Source organism: Nerophis lumbriciformis, linkage group LG28 (assembly GCF_033978685.3).
Source record: "Nerophis lumbriciformis linkage group LG28, RoL_Nlum_v2.1, whole genome shotgun sequence".
In the NCBI taxonomy this organism is placed as follows: Eukaryota; Metazoa; Chordata; class Actinopteri; order Syngnathiformes; family Syngnathidae; genus Nerophis; species Nerophis lumbriciformis.
Genome location: NC_084575.2, coordinates 21,871,091 through 21,895,566, shown reverse-complemented (window position 1 = coordinate 21,895,566; position 24,476 = coordinate 21,871,091). Strand labels below are relative to the sequence as shown.

The following is a 24,476-nucleotide window of genomic DNA, read 5'->3' as shown; positions in this document are numbered from 1 at the left end:
GGCACGCAAAGGCAGTCCCTTTAAGGTTTATTGGCGCTCTGTACTTCTCCCTACGTCCGTGTGCAAAGCGGCGTTTTAAAAAGTCATAAATTTTACTTTTTGAAACCGATTTTGATCATTTTTAAACCGATACCGATAATTTCCGATATTACTTTTTAAAGCATTTATCGGCCGATAATATCGGCAGTCCGATATTATCGGACATCTCTACAAATGATAAATGTATGCATTATCCTGTTATATCTCACATTCTATATTATGTTTTGGAAAAAGGTTGTCATAAATGTTACTTAATTCATTTAAAAAAATTACAAAAGAAAACACATTTTTATGCATATGTAAATGTATTTAGTTATAAACATTCATTCACTTTCCTTTATGGATCTAAACTTTTCTATATTTTTATTGTAATATTTTCAGAATGAGTTTGTTCTATTTTTGGTCAAATTAAGACAAAGAAAACGATCTGAAGTTGTCTTTATTTTTTTAGTATTAACGCCATGATTTTAATAGTCCGGCCCGCGTGTGCACTGCTTTTCCTCCAAGCGGCCCCTGAGCTAAAATGAGTTTGACACCCGTGTCATAGAACATATTTGTTTATTTTGCAGTGTGGAATGTTAAAAAAGGCTTGATCAAGTGATACCAATCAAACAGAGCACAATGGTAGATATGAAAAACACTAAACTATTTACTATTAACCATCTGAAATGGACTTATACTGTCATTAAGTGTTGTTTTGGCAACACCTAGAGGCCACAATAATTCAGTACCTTGCTTTGCTCTAAAACTATAAAAAGTGGCTTGAAGATATGTCTTTACAGCAAAACTAGCATTACATGTTATGTAGACTTCAAGGAAGTGTTTTGGATGTAGAAGAAAAAATAATTACTATTAACCTTTAAGTTGATTGATGCGGACACGCTTGTTACTAGGTACTTTCTACTACGCTTTTTCCTTGGAGACTATGTATCTGAAAGCAATATGCAACTATTATTATTTGATACTAGTTTATATTGACATGTCTTGTTTGAGACTGCTTGTGTGCTATAGTGTGCTTAGTTGTTGTGTAATTACTAGCGCCTAATAGCCAAAATCCAGCCCACGGGAAGTCCCAAGTTAAAAAAAATGTTTTATTTTAAATGTTTTATTTTATTTTAAATCTTTCCTTTCTAATCCATTTTCTACCGCTTGTTACTCTCGGTATCTCCTAGCCGCTCAGGCAAATCATATTGTCTAAAAATGAATTTTCCCATCGATAACGTGACAACAGCCAGGCCCCCGGCCAAATTTTTTTAACCCAATGCGGCCCACGAGTCAAAACATTTGGGGACCCCTGGCTTAGAGCCTACCACACGCTACAGGACTGCTTGTATCGGAGCCCTTATATCAGAGATTTTACATGCAATCTGATATATATATTTATTTTTATTTTTTTTGCTGATATCTGACCGAAATCAACATCGGATCGGGACACCCTTAATTTTAACTAATGCTGTCAAACGGTTAATTTTTAAAATCAGACTAATCACATTTTTAAATTGTGAATAATCATAATTAATCACAGTAAAATACTTGCTAGCATAATTATATTGGCTTTTTTTTTTTTTTTTAATACATGAATACAAATACAAACAAATTCAATTTTATTGTCAGAATGTGAATTTGAAAATGTTTTAATAAATACAGTAGTTCATTGTTTAACTTCTTCAAATTCCATCCATCCATCTTCTTCCGCTTATCCGAGGTCGGGTCGCGGGGGAAGCAGCCTAAGCAGGGAAGCCCAGACTTCCCTCTCCCTAGCCACTTCGTCCAGCTCCTCCCGGGGGATCCCGAGGCGTTCCCAGGCCAGCCGGGAGACATAGTCTTCCCAACGTGTCCTGGGTCTTCCCCGTGGCCTCCTACCGGTCGGACGTGCCCTAAACACCTCCCGAGGGAGGCGATCGGGTGGCATCCTGACCAGATGCCCGAACCACCTCATCTGGCTCCTCTCGATGTGGAGGAGCAGCGGCTTTACCTTGAGCTCCCCCCGGATGACAGAGCTTCTCACCCTATCTCTAAGGGAGAGCCCCGCCACCCGGCGGAGGAAACTCATTTCGGCCGCTTGTACCCGTGATCTTGTCCTTTCGGTCATAACCCAAAGCTCATGACCATAGGTGAGGATGGGAACGTAGATCGACCGGTAAATTGAGAGCTTTGCCTTCCGGCTCAGCTCCTTCTTCACCACAACGGATCGATACAGCTTCCGCATTACTGAAGACGCCGCACCGATCCGCCTGTCGATCTCACGATCCACTCTTCCCTCACTCGTGAACAAGACTCTGAGGTACTTGAACTCCTCCACTTGGGGCAGGGTCTCCTCCCCAACCCGGAGATGGCATTCCACCCTTTTCCGGGCGAGAACCATGGACTCGGACTTGGAGGTGCTGATTCAAATTGATCATTATAAACTGAATATTGCCACAGCTAAAGCATAAAAACTTGTCTACTTTAACTTTTTAAAAGTGTTTTTTAACATTACAAAAAATAACAGTCTTTAGTCACCTTTACACTCCATCCATCCATTTTCTCGGGGGGACGTGGCTGTAGCCTATTCCACAGGGCAGGGTACATTTATTCCAATATATTAATGCTGCTTAAGGCTGAGCCAATCAGTGGCCATGACACTGAACAGCGCGCTCTGATTGGTTTGGTCTCATCTAGTGGCCAATACCATCCATCCATTCATCCATTTTCTACCGCTTGTTTAGTACATTTAGCCTTTTTTTAAATTCAGGCCAAGAATAAGTGGAGTAGGCTTTAAAAAAAAATCAACAGTCCAGTGAAGTGAGTAAGTGAAAACCAGTGGTGGTCAACCAAGCTGAGATGGCTGTTGTACAGCAAGCAGTACACGAACGATCTAAATACAAAAGAGGCTTAAATCTTCCTGCAAAAAGCAGATACGAGCAAAAAAATAAATCTGCAACGGAATAGATCCCTATACTTTATCAAAAAAAGTTTTGTCGAGTGATAAAGGATTATATGTCGGTCGCATTCTCAGACATATCGAACTATGGTGCTCCATTCTACACGACAAAACGGATGAAAACTTGGAAAAGCATGGAGGTCTACAACTTCTTTGTGTGTGGTTGGGTCAAAGAAATTGGTATCAAGACTCTTCCAGATACAGGTTGCATGGTTTTTGCTCAGGTAAGGTTGCATTTTAGGATTTAACTTTGCTTCTACTGATGTTCGTTGCTGTTGCAGTAGCGTGTTTTCCTCATCTTTATCAAAACATGTTACATTATCATGTGTCTGTGTTAGGTTGGATTCTCTTGCACCTGGTCCTCACATGAACTCTCTCTGTCCCTACAGTGCGGCGTGCTGCAGACTCTCGGCCTCAGGGCACACCTGACCCCAAATAGTGGTCCACTATTTAACTGATCAGGTTCAGCTGTGTGTCGCTGGGTCTTTTGTTTGCCATGCTCACAGCTCTTCCAACACGATTTCCATGCTACTTTCTGACTCTCCAGGTCTGCTCTTGTTTACTTCCTAGCTTTTTGCCTAGCGTTCTAGTTGTTTGTTTTGTTTTTAACTAGAGATGTCCGATAATGGCTTTTTTGCCGATATCCGATATTGTCCAACTCTTAATTACCGAGTCCGATATCAACCAATACCAATATATACAGTCGTGGAATTAACACATTATTATGCCTAATTTTGTTGTGATGCCCCGCTGGATGCATTAAACAATGTAACAAGGTTTTCCAAAATAAATCAACTCAACTTATGGAAAAAAGTGCCAACATGGCACTGCCATATTTATTATTGAAGTCACAAAGTGCATTTTTTTTTTTTCAACATGCTTCAAAACAGCAGCTTGGAATTTGGGACATGCGCTCCCTGAGAGAGCATGCGGAGGTTGAGGTGGGTGGGGTTGAGGGGTAGCGGGGGGTGTATATTGTAGCGTCCCGGAAGAGTTAGTGCTGCAAGGGGTTCTGGGTATTTGTTCTGTTGTGTTTATGTAGTGTTACGGTGCGGATGTTCTCCCGAAATGTGTTTGTCATTCTTGTTTGGTGTGGGTTCACAGTGTGGCGCATATTTGTAACAGTGTTAAAGTTGTTTATACGGCCACCCTCAGTGTGACCTGTATGGCCGTTGACCAAGTATGCGTGGCATTCACTTGTGTGTGTGAAAAGCCGTAGATATTATGTGATTGGGCCGGCACGCAAAGGAAGTGCCTTTAAGGTTTATTGGCGCTCTGTACTTCTCCCTACGTCCGTGTACACAGCGGCGTCTTAAAAAGTCATACATTTTACTTTTTGAAACCGATACCGACAATTTCCGATATTACATTTTAAAGCATTTATCGGCCGATATTATCGGCAGTCCAATATTATCGGACATCTCTATTTTTAACCTTTTTCAATGGTGTGCTAGTTTTGTTGGGCCACCATTGCCTTTTGTTGGACCCTGTTGTAATATTTGACCTTGACAATAAAGAGGTAGATAAAACCGTTTGCTGGCTTCCGCCTCTGCATCTCGGATCTGCACCTCACAACCCTAACAGATGTCAACATTGTCCATCCATCCATCCATTTTCTACCGTTTGTCCCTTTCGGGGTCGCGGGGGGTGCTGGAGCCTATCTCAGATGCATTCGGACAAGTCGCCACCTCATCGCAGGGCCAACACAGATAGACAGACAACATTCACACACTAGACCAGGGGTCGGCAACCCAAAATGTTGAAAGAGCCATATTGGACCAAAAATACAAAAAGAAATTTGTCTGGAGCCGCAAAAAATTAAAAACCATATTACATACAGATAGTGTGTCATGAGATATAAATTGAATTAAGAGGACTTAAAGGAAACTAAATGACCTCAAATATAGCTACAAATGAGGCATTATGATGCAATATGTACATATAGCTAGCCTAAATAGCATGTTAGCATCGATTAGCTTGCAGTCATGCAGTGACCAAATATGTCTGATTAGCACTCCAACAAGTCAATAACTTCAACAAAACTCACCTTTCATGTACAACCTTAAAAGTTTGGTGGACAAAATGAGACAGAAAAAGAAGTGGCATAAAACACGTCCTAGAAAGTTATATATGTAAACAAACTACTGTGAGTTCAAGGACCACCAAAATTAGTAGGACAAAATGGCGCTCGCCAAATACTCGAATCAGTGAAGCATGTTTAATATAAACAGTGTGCTTTATAACAATTAGGGAGGTTTGTGTCATGTTTGTCCTCCTACAGAAACCATATTAAAACAAAAAAATAGATTGTTTTCCCCTCATCTTTTTCCATTTTTCATACATTTCTGAAAAAGCTCCAGAGAGCCACTAGGACGGTGCTAAAGAGCCGCATGCGGCTCTAGAGCCGCGGGTTGCCGACCCCTGCACTAGAGCCAATTTAGTGTTGCCAACCAACCTATCCCCAGGTGCATGTTTTTGGAGGTAGGAGGAAGTCGGTCACGGGTAGAACACGCAAACTCCACACAGAAAGATCCCAAACCCGGGATTGAACTCAGGACTTTCGTATTGTGAGACACATGGACTAACCCCGGTTCCACCGTGCTGCCCTGTCAACATTAAGTATGTGTTAAAACAGGGATGTCAAATATGCGGTCCGTGGGCCGGATCAGGCCTGCGAACATGTTGAATCCGGCCCGCGGGATGAGTTTCATCCATCCATCTTCAACCGCTTATCCGGAATCGGGTCGCGGGGACAACAGCTCCAGCAGAGACACCCAGACTTCCCTCTCCAGAGCAACATTAGCGACTTCCTCCTGGGGAATCCCGAAGCGTTCCCAGGCCGGAGAGGAGATGAGTTTGCAAAGTGTAAAATTGGCTGCATTATTAAATGAAATAAACTGCTGTTCTAAATGTGTCCACTGGGTGTCGCGATAGCAATTATGTTAGGCAAGCAAATAGTTTATACAAAGCAAGATTTACACGGTAAAGCGTGGCTGCGACTCCTACCTCTCGACCCAACGTCAAACAAACAGGTGTAAAATAAACAATTGGTAGCCCCACTTAGAATGCTGCACGAGACGCTGCACATTGATATAGTTTTGTTAAAATTATTGTATTTTGTGCAAATTTAAAGAAAGTGAACAGTGGAAATTACAAATGAGGTATGTATCAAATATATATATATCCATCCATCCATTTTTGTCCCTTTTGGGGTCGCGGGGGGTGCTGGAGCCTATCTCAGCTGCATTCGGGCGGAAGGCAGGGTACACCCTGGACAAGTCGCCACCTCATCACAGGGCCAACACAGATAGACAGACAACATTCACACTCACATTTGTCATGTTTGTGTGATCATGTTTTGTTTTAGTCATGTTCGGTTTTGTTTTTGGACTTTTTGTGCACTTTTGTTTGTTTGTCACCATAGCAACCATTAGTTTTCACCTGTCACGTCACGCACCTGTTTCACGTTTTGAGTCACGCACCTGTTTTCACTAATCATGTCTGTAGTATTTAAGTTCATTGTTTTCAGTTTGTCGTGCTGGCGACATCCGGATTCATACCCCTGTCACACTCCGTTTACCTCTGCGCACTTCATAGTCCATGCCAAGTAAGTTTTTGTTTATTAATGCCACAGTTGGTGTCTTTGTTTCATTGTTCACAGTTTCTGCCTATGTGCAAGTTTTGTTTTCATTAGCCAAGTTTTGTACCTCTGCCATTGTGAGCGCTTTTCGTTTGTTCTTTTTTGATATATTAAATAAAATATGTACTCACATTTCCATCTCGCCCGAGCCAACTTTCCGTTGCCTTCTGGAAAAACAAAATCCAAGGACCAAGTCTTGACAACATTCACATTCTAGGGCAGTGGTTCTTAACCTGGGTTCGATCAAACCCCAGGGGTTCGGTGAGTCGGCCTCAGGGGTTCGGTGGAGCCTCCGCCGCGGACGTCAAGACACACCCGACTCATCGTGTAAATAAAAACTTCTCCCTATCGTCGTATTACGGATACGGCAACAGCAGAAGTCACACTGGTTTTCGGGTGTGTAATTTGTTGTGGGTTCATGTACTGTGTTGGTTTTGTTCTTTGAACAAGGTGATGTTCATGCATGGTCATTTTGAGCACCAGTAAAAAAACATAACTTTGTCTTGAATTTGAAAAAAAAAACATTTTATTTTTCACTAAAGAAGGGTTCGGTGAATGTGCATATAAAACCGGTGGGGTACGGTACTTCTAATAAGGTTAAGAACCACTGCTCTAGGGCCAATTTAGTGTTGCCAATCAACCTATCCTCAGGTGCATGTCTTTGGAGGTGGGAGGAAACCGGAGTACCCGGAGGGAACCCACGCAGTCACGGGTAGAACATGCAAACTCCACACAGAAAGATCCCGAGCCCGGGATTGAACTCAGGACTACTCAGGACCTTTGTAATGTGAGGCACATGCACTAACCCCTGTTCCACCGTGCTGCCCATACATATATATATAATCGTTTTTAATTATGCTTTACTTTGTTTTTGTTTTCAATCCTAGATAGGCTGTGACTTAAAGTTGAATTGCTTTGCAGATACACTGAGATGCAGTCTAAGTTCATTCTGTTCATCATGGTGTTTTTGTTCCTCAGAATTTCCAACTAACTTGAAGTGTTTTGCCAAGAGGATTCTATTTTGTGCCGAAGTAAAACAAAGAAAACAATCTGAAGTTGTCGTAGTTGTATTTTTAAGTTGTCATGCCATGATTTTACCCGTCCGAACCGGCCCACGTGGGAATAGACTTTCCTCCATGCGGCCCCTGAGCTAAAATGAGTTTGACGACCCTGTGCTAAAAGCTTCATTTATGATTGTTGCCTTAGGTAAAAGCTTAACTCTTTTGGGTTTAGTGCAATTCATAATCTTTAACCTGAATTGCTTTCGAAATTTACCATGAATTGATTATTGTGGACCCCGACTTAAACAAGTTGAAAAACGTATTCGGGTGTTACCATTTAGTGGTCAATTGTACAGAATATGTACTGTACTGTGCGATCTACTAATAAAAGTTTCAATCAATCAACCGCTCACATTTGTTTTCTTTTGTTTAGACACGTTGAGTTGGTGCTTTTTGAAACACTCGTAGCAAACGTGTTAAAGAAATAAACATATCAAGACAATAATTTAAATGGGAAAAAAATAAACGTTAAAAATATGTCAAACAAACCTTTAACAGTGATCACTGCAAACTCATGCATTCTTCGACTCTGTTCTCTCGGACTGGAGTGTGAGTGTTGGTCAAATCTTGCACTCTTCCTCCCTTTTTAATTACCTCGAGGAACTCTGAAGAAGACTTTTCGCGGTTTGAATGAAAGACTCAGTGGCCTAGTGGTTAGAGTGTCCGCCCTGAGATCGGTAGGTTGTGAGCAGAAACCCCGGCCGAGTCATACCAAAGACTATAAAAATGGGACCCGTTACCTCCCTGCTTGGCACTCAGCATCAAGGGTTGGAATTGGGGGTTAAATCACCAAAAATGATTCCCAGGCGCGGCACCGCTGCTGCCCACTGCTCCCCTCACCTCCCAGGGGGTGATCAAGGGGATGGGTCAAATTCAGAGAATAATTTCGCCACACCTAGTGTATGTGTGACAATCATTGGTACTTTAACTTTAACTTTAAATGGCGCCTAGTACCCATTGACAAAAGAGCTAACTTGACCACCACCAGTATTCATTGGGCGTGACGTCAGTAACATCACAGTAATTTGCTCAAAACTTGGTAACTGTATTATCTTAAGTCCCCCCGAGGTGCATTTTGATGCGGAATTTGTCACATATCACACTAGTCTCCACTCAACTTTGCACTGGTGTATAAATTGACATGAGTATGTGGGATCAAAATAAATTGGGTGATGAATCATAATTATTGGTGTCATTTGTTGTAATTCCATGTGTTAACTTGTTAAATTTGAGTTTCAACACTAAGTTCAAACCCTGGCCGAGTCATACCAAAGACTATAAAAATGGGACCCATTACCTCCCTGCTTGACACTCAGCATCAAGGGTTGGAATTGGGGTTTAAATCACCAAAAATGATTCCCGGGCGCGGCCACCGCTGCTGCTCACTGCTCCCCTCACCTCCCAGGGGGTGATCAAGGGTGATGGGTCAAATGCAGAGAATAATTTCGCCACACCTTGTGTGTGTGTGACAATCACAGGGTACATTAACTTTAACTTTTAATTCATACATGTAAAAATATATCACTTCCATCGATCCATCCATCCATTTTCTACCACTTGTCCCTTACGGCAGTGGTCCCCAACCTTTTTGGAACTGCCGACCGGTCAACGCTTGAAAATGTGTCCCACGGACCGGGGGGGGGGGGGGGGTATTTTATTTTATTTATTTTTTTTGTCATAAAAAAATACAATCATGTGTGCTTACGGACTGTATCCCTGCAGACTGTATTGATATATATTGATATATAATGTAGGAACCAGAATATTAATAACAGAAAGAAACAACCCTTTTGTGCGAATGAGTGTGAATGGGGGACGGAGGTTTTTTGGGTTGGTGCACTAATTGTAAGTGTATCTTGTGTTTTTTATGTTGATTTAATAAAAAATAAAAATATATATATATATATATTTTTTTTTAATTTCTTGTGCGGCCCGGTACCAATCGATCCACGGCCCGGTGGTTGGGGACCTCTGCCTTACGGGGTCGCGGGGGGGTGCTGGAGTCTACTTCATTGATGCAATTTGTTCTGATAATACTAAAACGGTGCATCTCTTTAAATGTAATGGTTATTGTTTGAAATAAAGATGGTTGTAACATAGCTGCCAACTGTTAAAAAAATGCAATACTGAACTATAGCAAGAGTAGATTCATTGAGAAAAAAAACGTTGTTACGCCTAATTGCACTTGCAGGGTTTCAGTGGCTAAGGGTACGATGTCCCGGCTGTTGGAGAGGGAAGGAGTGGTTTTGAAATCCTTGCCGAACACGATTGTGTCGCTGAACGACGTTTCGGGACATGTGATGATGGCTGGACATGCTGGACTTTTTCAACTTTGTGAGCTCCTGCAACGCTTTGGGCGGAGACAGTAATGCTGCGATGACACCACTTTTACTGTCAGTTTCTTTGCTTTGATCCGTGGACCGCTCGCTCTCTGGATCCAACGTGCTGACAGAAAAACAAAGAAACGTGAACATAAAAGGTACTGGAATAGGATAGATGTCAGCACTATTTGTCGTATTTACCTTGCGTCCGTATCGACTTGTGTAATAGTAGCTGTATCAGGAGCAGGGTGTGAGAGTGTAGTGGGGGTCTCTAAAGTCTGGGGCCCTGCAGATGCTTCCTCTGGAAAGAAACAAGTGAAGCTCAATTAGTTTTTGAGTAATTGCAGGGCTCGAATTTAACCACGGCAACTGCGGCAAAAGCCGCGACCGCCTTTGTCATTCGCCGTAAGCCCTAAAAAATTGACCAACATTTGCAGCAAGAACATGCCGTGACCACCCTTGACTTTTTACTTGTTAATGGACTAGGGATTTAACGGTAAACGGTATATTGGTAATTCGCTATAAAATAATATAATTCTACAAAATTCGATAAAATTCCAGACGGTTAGTAATACCGTCATTTATTAATGCAGTTTAGGCGTCGTTTGGCTTGATAATCATGCCGGACTAAGGACACAGACTTTGCTGCGGAGATTTCCCCTCAGAGTAAACGGAGCAGAGCACTTGGTTTAACGTCATTTTCCCTCACTTCCCGCCCTGTGTTTAAGAGCGCACTGCTGTGTTTAGATGGAGACAGGTGTGGACAATATTGGAGACAGACGCACTTGTCCCCACAATAAAAGTATACAGCGAAGGAGAAAACTATTTGATGTTTTGCAGCTGGTGATGTGTCGTGAACGTTGTCACAACTTGTTTATCTTTCTTGCCAACCCTCCCGAATTTTCCGGGAGACTCCCGAATTTCAGTGCCTCTCCCAAAAATCTCCCGGGACAACCATTCTCCTGAATTTCTCCCGATTTCCAGCCGGACTTAAGGCACGCCCCCTCCAGGTCCGTGCGGACCTGAGTGAGGACAGCCTGTCGTCACATCCGCACTTTACTTCAAACTTCAGAACCGACTCCCACACTTGCCGTCAGGGTGCGCAATACAACGTAAACCGTTGGCCAACCAAAAAGTTACCTTTTGTTCTGTTCTGAAGTATGAAGTATAGAGACGTAACTTCATCACCCCGCCTGGTTATTGACTCCAACCCAGAATATTACACTGCACATACCTATGCTCCTTCAAAGGCTGTGCTACTGGCGGCAAAGCATTGCACTTTCAAATACAACAATGAGTAGAGAGGAGTGCTATGTGTGTATATGTGTAAATAAATGAACACTGAAATTCAAGTATTTATTTTATTTATATGTATATATATAATAAAATACATATTTATATATAGCTAGAATTCACTGAAAGTCAAGTATTTATTTTATTTATATACATATATATAAGAAATACTTTAATTTAAGTGAATTCGAGCTATAAATATACTCCTACCCCTTAACCCCGCCCCTGACCACGACCCCCCTCACCCACCCCCCCAAATCTCCCGAATTTGGAGGTCTCAAGGTTGGCAAGTATGTTGTTTATAAGTCTTTACTTCGTTGACTAGTATGTTCACTCGTCCTTTATTTAACTGCAAACTGTATCAGTGTTCAAATAACATCAATACTAGCTCAAATGTTTTGTCATCTCATCCAACTGAACGCAGGCTGTGAAGATTGTGTATTCGATGTGAGAGGTGTCACTTTTTATTTTTGTTGGCCAAACTGTTGTACTGAACCAAGAGAAGAACAAAGCTTGTTTATTAGACTTCATCTTCATTAGCCAGACTGCTTTGTGGTTTATTTTAATATCAAAAAGTAAACACAAGGTTTTTATACATTACTTGTGTTTTTTGATGTCACAAAGGTATTACTTCAAAAAACATTCATGTGACACAGCATTTTGTTAATATGTTATTGTGTATAGTTCATTCCTATATGACATATTTCTGCTCAAACTCTTATAGCCCCTGCCTCGAAAGAAAATAATGTTTGCCTTGGTGCCCTTCTAACTTACCTTGGATGCCCTAAAAGTTAAAATTCTAGGACTGTAATTGGTATATAACCAACTGTACTTGGAACTCCCCCTTTCCATCGCCACTCTCGATATTGCACCCCCTCTTGGTGTGACGTCATCTACAGAACTGGAGCCTATTTCCCCTGTATGTTCACTGTCTGTGGTGTTTAGCTCATTGGCTATCACTGCTTGATTAACTCTCAATGGTTGGAGACTTGTGGACACTGGTTGCAGCCCAACAAGACCACTGTTACACATTATTAGTATGGACATTTCAACAATTTTTCTGGTGTTTTTGGTTTAATTGTATTTTTAGAATATGCCATAGGTCAATTACAAGCAAGCTGCATGCTAAATTAAAATGTGTTGACATGAAAAAGCAGTACTCTACATGTGCAGCGCCAAGGAAAGGTAACAATGGAAGTTTGATTTGTGCAATACCTCAAATTTCCTACGAGTCAATATATTCTATTATTTTATATTCTAAATATCTAGTTTCGTGTGTAGTGCTGTAGTGCTTACAAAGTACAAAGAAGAAGAATTATGAGAAATACATTCAACCTTATTGGAAAATGGGCTATTCTTCATCTCAGTATGTTTATCATGACTGACTTAATTATCTATTACAAGAACTGCTGTATTAATCATTCACAGATGTAATTGTGCTACAAAAAGAAGTCAGTAAATGAACGTGTGTATTTGTAAACGCTCTGAAGTGGGAAAGGGGTAGGATTAAATAAGCTTTGCTTCTTCCTACTCCTTTTCGGACATGATGTAAAGAGAAACGATGTGAAATTGTGTGATGTATTATACTGTAAGTGGGTTCATGTTCGAAATAAACTAAAGGAAGAAAGAACGTGTCTGAAGAACCAACCTTGATGACTGACCACAAGCCATTCTTCTTCAACAACCTCTTCAGACTTGACATCCTCGGAGTTCTCCTGCTGTCCTCCAAAAAGCAGATGAGCGAGCTTTTTGAACATTGCTGCTTCCTCTCGTTTTCTTTATCTGATGAGGATAATAAAAATACTCATTGGTCATAGACATGTATACCTTATAGGGTTGTCAAAAATCCATTTTCAAATTAATCGCGATTCTTATTTGTAACGATTCTTAATTTAAAAAAAAAATGTAATCGATTAAAACTTTTTTTTCATTATTATTATTTTTTAATTTCCATCCTGTCCAGCCACTCAGGCAAATAATAATGTTGTAGATGTTCATATCTGCTCTACAGATTTACTTTATAAAAGAGAAGTGTGGAATAAATAAATAAATGGGTTGTACTTGTATAGCGCTTTTCTACCTTCAAGGTACTCAAAGCGCTTTGACACTACTTCCACATTTACCCATTCACACACACATTCACACACTCATGGAGGGAGCTGCCATGCAAGGCACTAACCAGCACCCATCAGGAGCAAGGGTGAAGTGTCTTGCTCAGGACACAACAGACATGACGAGGTTGATACTAAGTGGGGATTGAACCAGGGACCCTCGGGTTGCGCACGGCCATTCTTCCACTGCGCCACGCCGTGGAATACTTCTCTCGTTGCCTTATTTCAGTTCAGTTTCAGTTTATTTCGAACGTGCATGCAATACAATGTAATTCTAGGGCTGCAATTAACAACTAATTTGATAATCGATTACTCTGTCGATTATTACTTCGATTAATCGATTAATAATCGGATAAAAGAGACAAACTACATTTCTATCCTTTCCGGTATTTTATTGGGGGAAAAACAGCATACTGACACCATACTTATTTTGATCATTGTTTCTCAACTGTTTGTAAATGTTGCAGTTTATAAATAAAGGTTAATTAAAAAGTAATTTGATAATCGATTAATCTGTCGATTATTGCTTTGATTAATCGATTGATAATCGAAAAAAAGAGACAAACTACATTTCTATCCTTTCCAGTATTTTATTGGAAAAAACAGCATACTGGCACCATACTTATTTTGATTATTGTTTCTCAGCTGTTTGTAAATGTTGCAGTTTATAAATAAAGGTTAAGTAAAAAATAAAAAAAGAAGAATAAAAAATAAATAAAAAATAAGTAGCCTCTGTGCATGCGCATGGCATGCGCATAGCATAGATCCAACGAATCGATGACTAAATTAATCGCCAACTATTTTTATAATCGATTTTAATCGATTTAATCGATTAGTTGTTGCAGCCCTATGTAATTAATCACATATTTCCAGTTGTTTCATTACAGCACAGCCGAAAAGGAGTAAGAAGAAGCTGAGTTTATTTAATCCTACCCCTTTTCATACCATAGCAATTTTATCCTATTTCCTTGTTCTCTGTAACATAACAGTGAAAAAATAAATAATAAACAAATAATATACCATAGTAAGTAAACAAATATTAAATACGTAAATAATATTTGTCTCAATAAAACAAAAAAAAACAAAAACATTTTATTTGTATTTGACTTTATTAAATGTTAGGGTAGATTTTTTTTAAAAAAGAAAAACAGTTTTCTTTTAAGTAATATATAAATGTATTAGAGCTGTTCATCTATTTTATGTAATAATGCAGTTAAACATAGAAATGGCACCCAATCTTATTAAAAAAAAATATTTATTTTGAATTGAGAATAATCGATTCTGAATCGAATCGTGTGGTGCCCAAACATTCGCAGCCCTAATATACACACATAAAACATATATAATCCTCTCTGTCACAATTGCTCAAATAATCATCTTTCCAACAGACAAGCAATGTTTGGTCAGCTGACTAAGATGTCCAATGAAACAACAGCACAGTCTTTTGAATCATTTCCCCTCCCCGGAATTCATTGTTCGAGTCCATCTGTCCCGAGACAATGGGAGGGGTCAGCAATAAGATAATATGGAACAACAATAATGTCGTTGAATTAATTATACACAATAGTTTCAATCAAATAGATAATCTAATTACATTAGTACAATCGATACACATATGGATAGATATTTCCATAATATGAGACAACCAATAGGCTAACTTAACATGCATCGCGTAGATATTGAATCAATACTGTATATTAATCAATAGTAATTAAATTAAATAGTTGCACATATGAGTCCTACCTGATGTAATGATTGCCTAATTTGACCGGTTGTCATTCAGTTGTTATTTTTTTTGACAATGACCGCTTATAAATGCAGAGGACTGTTGTTTGGGAATTCAAATACTCGACCAATGAGAGAGCAGCGGATACGCCCATGACTCCACCCACACGAAGAACCACCAATGAGAGGTCTCGTATACTCACCCGGCAGGCATGTGATTCATCCAAGAGTAAACTTTGCTATCAAGATAGTTACCTCCAAACCGTACACTTTAAACTAGCCTCCAGTCTAAAGATAAACACACTCAGATTCGTTTTGTGACAATGGGGGGAAATACATGTATGTTGTTTAATTGTATGTAATAACACGTTAATGAAATTAGGACTTCATGTGGATAGTTTGAACCCGAAAACTGCCATAGTTCTAGCTGCACCACCAAACGACATCTCTACCAACATGCTATGAAAAACTCTCTGTTACATTATGATACTGTTTTAAATAGTTCATTTTTACACACTTTTTACCAAAAACTTTTTTTTTCTTCAATTCTGTGATATTTCACTACTTTATTTTGTCCACTAGAAGGTGCGCTTGCTCTACTTAGACCAACTTTATGTGTATGGGCGCCCCCCATCGTGACAGCATGTGCTTCGTGTCAAGTGGTTCCTTTGTTTACGCTAATACAGTGTGACATGTTTAATGACATCAAGTAAACCATCCATCTCCTACCTCGGGACTCGTGACAGTGTATAGTTCAAAATGAGAGTTTAATGGCAAACACCTGCCAAGAATTCCAGCGAGTCAGCTAAAAGCAATATGCATTTATGGTAAATACGATTAAAAGAAAATTGAACAAATTCTCACTGGATGTTGAGAAAACATTTTTCCTGTAAACTTCCAACTGGTATCAGTTGTAGTGACCTAGATGAACATAGTATAAACTTCATTCTAGCCAAAATATGTAAGAGTCAGAGATCCAAAATAGCAGGGGTGTTGTGTCAAACTTGTTTTAACTCCTATATCATTTATAAGTATTTATTTTTATTTGTTCAAATCAAATATTTGTATTATAAATTTATATAAAGTTTGCAGCATGATCAGATAATATCAAAGTTAAAAGACATGCAATTGCACGCAGTTCATGCAATTTTCATGTCAACATTGAATGAAGGAATATATTTAGTAAGAAATATGAAGTTCTTTATATTATTAGGACAGACCTTGAGTTTGACACCCATGTGCTATACAGCAAGGCCACTGAGGGCCATTTACAGGAAAATTTAAGGATTTTGCAGGCCAGTTTGACACATTTTTTTGAAAATATAAAACTAATCCAATGTACAATGTGTCCCTAAAGTCTGGGCACTATCGACTAGAATGCATACATCATACAATTATTGAAAAAACTAAAAAATAATTCAACTAATTTATTCAAAATACATAAACAATATAAACATGTTATTGTTCTTCTTCAATTGATTAATTTTAAAATATATTATATTATTATATAGAAAATATTGCATATCTGTTCAGATTTTTTTTTTCATTTTTAAAGTTGAATTATAATTGTATATTTATTTTTTATTATTTTTATTTTTGGTTTGGTTTAATATTCATATTAATTGTATATGTTCAAACTTTAGGGACATGTCAATATGTCACATTGTTTGAGCAAGACAGACGACTTAGTCAAGTTAGTCTAACATCTAAAAGTATCTCCAGAATAATGAATTAATTTTATCTTTAGAATATACAGAGGGCCGATAAGAAGGGCCGGATCTGTATATTAAAATACAAAAATTAATGCATCATACCTATGGATACTGCTAAATAGGTTTCAGCATTATTGTAAACATGCATATTGCTGCAAACTACAACCACAATGATACAATTAAATGTGTGGTATACATCTGTTGTACTGGAGCTCACTGGGCGGTGTGGCTCGGTTGGTAGAGCGACCGTGCCAGCAACATGAGAGTTCCAGGTTCTATTCCCGCTTCTGCCATCTTAGTCACTGTTGTTCTGTCCTTGGACCCACCTGCTCCCAGTGCCATCCATTGTTTAAATGTAACTTAGATATTGAGTTTTATTATGTAAAGCGCTTTTTGAGTCACGAGAGAGAAAAGCGCTATATAAATATAATTCACTTCACTAAACTGTGTGGCAAGTTTTTTTGTTTTTATAGCCATTGTAGTCTATCTCCTCACCCCCAAAGTTTCCCATACTTGTTCCGCTAATGATCTGGTGACATGTGTCCTACAAGCGTATGAGTCCCACCATTTTCAAACTCATCAAGCTCCTCAATGAGGCGTCTGTCCTGCGTGAAAATTCAACTTTTAACGCTCGTTTATTGAACATTTCATTCCCGTCTCAGCTATTACCAGTGCCCAGTGAGCATGAAGTGGTCTGATTTTTTTTTATTCACGGCATATTCCATGTGCTTTACATAGCTGCCGCGTGTGCAGTAATTCACGTTGATGTGTTTGCATAGTTTGCAGAGTGCCTTCACCTCTGCTTGTCTGCAGGTCAACACTGCTGGAATCTTGCGAGCTTCATGTTTGGGTTGTGGAGAGCGGTGAGCGAGCATGAAGGCTTTTTTTTTTTTTTTTTTTTTTTTTTTTTTTTCCCCTTGCAGTACTATGGGAGGAGGAGGAGGAGGAGGTGGTGGGAAGGGCCCTGGGGGGGTGAGCACACCCCTACCGCCTGTGTCAGTATTTTAGAACAGAGGCCAGCATTTAGTCATTCTGCATGAAAGCTGCATGCTCACTGCTCCGCTCAACTTCTCTCCAACTTTCGGACCATTGGACTATCTGTAGATGTTTTTCCCTTTTTTTTTTTTAATGTTCCCTACTTGGCAGAGGACCATTTGATTTACCCTGTTTATTCGGATACAGTTATTTAACACTCAAAAAAGGACAATGCCTCGGTCTTTCCTGGTTAAAAAGTACTTTGCCAAACAAAAGCCAAACTACAGTGAACTGGAATATCAAAACGGTGAGTGTCCACATCTCTTATTTTGACATGTATGCAGTTAAGAAAACACTTATGTAATTGCGCACGTTGCTTGGAAAGCCCCCGCCTCCCTCCTGTCAAAAACTGTCAATTGTTTTCTCTTAATACTTCGTCTTGACACTTTGTTAGTGTGAATAAACACAAATCCAGTAAGTTACGGAGCTGTGGCCCGTTATATGCACTTTCCAACTTTTACTGCCGTGAGACAGAGCTCCATTCATGTTACAAGCCCTTGTGAAGACGTGGGAGGAAACGGCCCATGAAGACTTCCAAAATCTGCAACTTTACGCCCCCCAACCCACCCCCAAAAATGGTCGTCAACTAGGAAAATGGATGTCTTTGGTCTTTTCTTGAAATATGATGATTCTTTTTTCACAGATACGTCACTGGACAGATATCCTCTTGCTGAGCTCTCGTCAGGAAACAACACCTGCTTGACAGCCGGCCTGGTGTGGGACCTCAGAGTCCTTCCTGCCCTCTACTTGCCCGCCTCCCAAACAGAGCCCTCTGCCACCCCGGGCCCTTTGGACCTCAGCTCCCCGTCCAGCATCAGCAGCAATGCCAGCAGTAGCGGCGAGGAAGACGAAGGCCGCACTTCGGACCCCCCCAGCCCGGAACCGGTCTATGCCCCTCGTCAGCGGATGAAATGCACCGGCGTTATAGCCCATGTCAGTCCTCCGGAGGAAGAGGAGGCCCCCGTTACGGCGACCAGGCCTGCCTTTCTCTGCAAACACTGCCCTAAAGAGTACACCAGCCTGGGGGCTCTAAAGATGCACATCCGCTCACACACCCTGCCTTGTGTGTGCACCACATGTGGAAAGGCGTTCTCCAGGCCGTGGCTGCTGCGCGGCCACATCCGCACGCACACAGGTGAGCCTTCAACATTTAGCTGCAGTCGCCCCTTGTTTATTGCCGTTAATTTGTTTCGGACGTGGCCGTGATGAATTAATCCCCAATCAAATATTCCAATAGCTAAATGATTTTAAAAAAACTGTTAACAACCTTCTAAATACGTTTTTCAACATCATGAGAGCCCTCGAGATATGACATGTCACCCTTTAGTCATCTTTACTCTTTTAATCCAATATAGTAATGCTGCCTGAGGCTGAACCAATCAGTGGCCACGATACTGATTAGTCCATGGCAGGGGCGTCACTAGCTTTTAAGGACAAAGGGGGCTTAGCCCCCAGGAGAGCGAACGTAGCGCACGAGCACACAACTTCACAAACAGCTAACAAAGACTTAGAAATTATTCATTGTTATTATTTAAAAAATGCACGGGACGAAATTAAATGCTCCCCGGGACGATGGTTTTTAACCATTTTTTTCTTTTTCTTTTTATGTATTTATTCATTTTACATATTATATTAAATGTCTTGGTTTTTCCTCCCTCTAAAAATCTTATGAAATGTTTACCAGCCATTCTATAACAATACAACAGCTATTAATGTAACAATACAATAAAACAAATATATTTAATGTTTTTTTCATTGTTTTAACATTAGACTAATGTATATTACTTTATATAGATTCTACAAGAGTGATGTGGGCATTTTCTATATGAACAAGTCCAAGGACCGCAAGCAAGGTCGCAGAGAAAATGCGAACTGGATTTTGAGTGATGTGGGCATTTTCTATATGAACAAGTGGAATGGATTGGACACCGACACACTGAAGGGGCTCTCTACCTTAAAGTACCAATGAATGTCAGACACACACACACTAGGTGTGGTGAAATGTGTCCTCTGCATTTGACCCACCCCCTTGTTCACCTCCTGGGAGGTGAGGGGAGCAGTGGGCAGCAGCGGTGCCGCGCCCGGGAATCATTTTTGGTGATTTACGCTATGATGTGAGGGGAAACCGAGTGAATAATGACAGGTTATATGATTAATCTATTTAAACTCATATTCGGGCCACTTTATAATGAATATGTCAGCATGTATTTGTAAAAAAAAAAAAAAAGATATATATATATATATATATATATATATACATATATATATATATATATATAACACCAAATTATTTAGGGGGGCTTAAGAATATTTTAGGGGGGCTTGAGCCCCCCTAAAATAGGCCTAAAAATGGCAATGATCCACGGTAGTGGCCAATTGATATTTTTAGTTCGCCTTAAAGGGGCGATATTATGATTGGTTTTCTACATGTAAAACACTTCATTGTGGTCTACATAACATGCAAAGGTGGTGCTTTGGTCAAAATTTAGCATAGATTATGTCGTAAAAGACCATCTTCAAGCCGCTTTCTGACTGTCTCTTCAGAATGCGCCGTTTTGTGGGCGGTCTTTTTTTACGTGCCGAAGCCCTCCTCCGGGCCTGGCCCTCTTTGACTGCGTCACCACCCTGTCAGCCATGTTGTAGTTTTTAGCGCTTCCATACAGACTCCACTGACAGATATAAGTTACAACTATGCGCTACTTTGTGTAAGAAATGGAAACAGTGGAGGATTTTAGCATGCATGTACATGCACGAGCCAGTCTGCCCCACAACAAGAAGATAGACACAAATAAGGACCTTACTGACAACAACGCTGCAGTACAACTGAATAAAAACTCTTTTGGGGTAAGCCTCTACCAAAAATGGAGATACCCGCTGATGTAACTAAGACAAAATACGCCACTAAAGTCCAAATTCCAAAAGGCTCAATTGGAGCAAGAAGGCAAGATTGTTTTATAAATATCTATGCCATGCCTCTACGGTTTGATTTCACATTTCTGGGATTTATGAGGATCCCAAATACAAAAAAACAGCTACCAACAGGTTAAAAAAATGTTGTTTTTACAAACGGCTCAATTGGAGCAAGAAAGCAAGATTGTTTTATAAATATCTCTGCCATGCCTCCACGGTTTGATTTCACATTTCCGGGATTTATGAGGATCCCAAATACAAAAAAACAGCTACCAACAGGTAAAAAAAAAGTTATTTTTACATAATAGGACCCATTTAAAGGAATAAGATAATACCCCCCAAAAAACTTGACGTGGCGAAGAACGACTGTATCGACTCAAGTGGAGGTTGAAGTCTACATTTTGAGTATGCACGACAATCAATGTGACGTCCTCAGCAGACACAGTCACACGGGGGGAAAAAGCCTTCTGTGGACTCATTGATCACTCATTGTGTTTAATGTGCCGTCAACAATGGCTCCCTCGCTAATGATCTTATCGTCACTTCTGGGGAAGATGAGCGAATACAAGACAAAGGGGTTTGAAGAATGCCTCAGGACTTATCAGTGAGCAACTTGTCACCATGCTAATCTCATTTGGCCCTGATTTAATCATGCTAATTCAACTGGGCTCCCATGCATTTATTCATTATCTCCACCAGGGATGGTCAACTAAATTGTTTTAGGATCCACATTTCCACATTTACAGAAAGCTAAGGACCGTGGGGCCTGACTAATCCCTTCACTGTTAGTCCTATTTTGTGTATTCCGGAGAAACGGCATTTGATTTTGGTGTATTTATTTGGTACTAGTTACAGGAGCACTCTGCTGTTTTTAAGGATCTTCTGCACAAAAGTTAGTCAAAGATCATCTCAATGACTGCACTTTATTTTTTAGAATCTGTTGCAAAAATGTTTTTTGAACTGGAACCTTGAGGAACACTCTAAGTATAACTCATACTTGCCAACCCTCCCGAATTTTCCGGGAGACTCCCGAAATTCAGCGCCTCTCCCGAAAAGCTCCCGGGACAAATATTCTCCCGAAAAACTCCCGATTTTCAGCCGGAGCTCACTCAGGCGCATGGAGCTGGAGGGGGCGTGGCCTCCAGCTCCATGCACCTGAGTGAGGACAGCCTTTTAGGACAACAGGGTGACAAGAAATAAATCATCCAGACGAGAGATAAATTGTATTATTATGTTTATCTTACCTAAAAATAAATATATTTATTAATTAAAAAAAACAAAAAAAAAACATTTTTACTATATTTTGCTAAAAACATCAAAATTAATTGTATTTTTATTTGTATTTTTTCTGACTCCTTATTACATCCAGGCATTAGAATTATACATTAAAATAAACATATTTGAAATAATTAATTTTAAATTATCCTAATAATTCATTTAAAATGACCATATTTAATTATTAAAATAATTGCTTGTTTATCAACAACTTTAGCATTTTATTCATTACATTTTGAAGCTCTCAGAAGCCAAGTTATGTTATATTCCTTAAGATTTATTTATGCAAGTTTGAAGTATCAATTATCTAAACACATATATATATATATATATATATATATATATATATATATATATATATATATATATATATATATATATATATATATGAAATACTTGACTTGGTGAATTCTAGCTGTCAATATACTCCTCCCCTCTTAACCACGCCCTACCACGCCCCCACCTCCCGAAATCGGAGGTCTCAAGGTTGGCAAGTATGGTATAACTAAATACGTTTCGGTAAACAAACTACAGCAACACCTTAGTTACACGAATCACATTATGGAAAACAAAATGTTACAGCCAGAACGGAGCGGACTTAAAAAAGTGCCTTGAGGAACGCCTCAGTTATGTAAATCCCAAGTTTGGTCTATGCTAAAATGTCAATGCAAGGATCTGCCAATGTGCAACAGAAGCATTCTAGTGTTTTTAGGAATTTGCTGGAAAAGTTTTGAACTGAAAACCTGGGGGTCAGTATACAGTATGGGGTCTTTCCCTGGCCAGATTCAGTTGAATACCTCTGATCGACACTGTCTTGGTGTGTGTGTGTGAGGTGTCAATAAGAAGTCAAAAATGCCAACATGTCTCCTTTTTGTTCCCCCCTCCTACATAGGCGAGCGTCCGTTCTCCTGCCCTCACTGCAACCGAGCGTTCGCCGACCGCTCCAATCTGCGAGCTCACCTGCAGACCCACGCCGAAGTGAAGAAGTACCAGTGCGGCGTCTGCTCTCGCACCTTCAGCCGCATGTCGTTGCTGCAGAAACACAGCTCCTCAGGGTGCTGCTCCGCCTCGGTGTGAGGGCGCCCCCCGGTCGGGGGCGAGGACGGGGGGACAGATATGGCGGGACAAAAGCCCCCCGCCCCCAGCTCAGGATAGTGGACACGGCGACAGGGACTCATCATCCGCAACAGCTTTAATCGGAAGGAACTAGTCCTGGTTGTGGATGTGAATCGTACAATCTTGAAGCTGTTGGACCAAAAAGCTGACGCTCTACTTGATATCAGCCCCCTTTGTTGCCAATGTGTGCATTCCAAAGACCAAATATGTACTGAACTCATTGGGGGTAAGAGGTGTTCTTTCCTGTCTCCGTCCTGGTGCCGGACAGCTCAGGATCACAGCCCAGACACAGCTGCTGAGAGGTAGGGGTGCGTGGGTGGTATAAACCTCTCAGTGTGCCTCCAAACACATACACACACACACACACACACACACACACACACACACACACATAAAAGCCATGGCACACACAGCTGTCCCTGGTGCCGTGGTGTAGATAGACGAGGCGCTAACAGGTGCTTCAGCAGTGACCTTCGCTGGCGGATAGCAGGTGACATCCATTGCCCCTCGCTTTAAAAAAAGAGCCTCACAAAAGGAATATTGTCTTTCCAAGAGATGATGATCTTCTTAAGCCTCTATTTTGACTACAAGGGTTTCGACGATAGGAACTGCTCGTGCACTCAAGGTTACCACAGTGTTAATAATACCAGTCAAAGCCATAAGTGATTTATGCTTTTATTTTTTGTCTTTTTTTCCTTTTTCTTTTACCTCATTACTATTTGTGCCTTTGATTCATGTGTGCAGTATTAAAATGAATGATAACCAAACAAGGCTGGGACCAAACATTTGCAAAGTTTACACCACGGAGACGTGGTTGCCTAATGTGATGAGAACCCCATACATGGACACTACAAAGATGAGTTTATAAAGTTTTCTAAACATTTATGGCAGTGTTTTTATAGTGCAATGTGTTATTTCAATTTTTTTGTACCCTGCTTGTGTACTTCAATTATGATTCTGATGTTCATTCAATAAAGTAATTTATGTTTATTAATACTTGTTCTTTTGGCGCGGGCGAGGTATGTCGCACCTGCCACGTTACAGTTAAACGAGCCATGTCTAATCATTAACAGGCACTTCAGCATTTTTTAATTGGACGTGCGGAGTGAACTGACCGTTGCTTGAAGGCAGACGTGCAGGTGAACACACTGCATGATGATGATGATGACGGACGGGAACAAACGAATGCACCTGTTGTCAGTTTCCACCTGCCTTCTATTTCCTGTTGTCACTGTGCAAACACGGCCATAGTTCATAGCAGTGGTTCTCAAACTCTGTTCACCAAGTAATCTACAACCTCAGAAAAAGTACCACC

At 40.3% G+C, this 24,476-nt stretch overlaps 2 protein-coding genes across 2 annotated transcripts; one reads left to right on the top strand and one right to left on the bottom strand.

Annotated features, from left to right (window-relative positions):
* Positions 1-9,142: 9,142 nt before the first annotated feature.
* tp53inp2a (tumor protein p53 inducible nuclear protein 2) lies at positions 9,143-15,226 on the bottom strand. Its single transcript, XM_072916595.1, has 4 exons — positions 15,132-15,226; positions 12,926-13,059; positions 10,186-10,285; positions 9,143-10,108 (listed from the first exon to the last, which is right to left on the bottom strand). The coding sequence occupies exons 2-4, from the start codon at positions 13,032-13,034 to the stop codon at positions 9,859-9,861; spliced, it is 459 nt and encodes a 152-aa protein (XP_072772696.1). The 5' UTR covers positions 13,035-13,059; positions 15,132-15,226; the 3' UTR covers positions 9,143-9,858.
* A 2,623-nt stretch (positions 15,227-17,849) lies between these two features.
* On the top strand, positions 17,850-24,155 carry snai1a (snail family zinc finger 1a). The gene is made up of 3 exons (XM_061923453.2): positions 17,850-18,107; positions 18,504-18,995; positions 22,938-24,155. The coding sequence occupies exons 1-3, from the start codon at positions 18,032-18,034 to the stop codon at positions 23,120-23,122; spliced, it is 753 nt and encodes a 250-aa protein (XP_061779437.1). The 5' UTR covers positions 17,850-18,031; the 3' UTR covers positions 23,123-24,155.
* Positions 24,156-24,476: the final 321 nt, after the last annotated feature.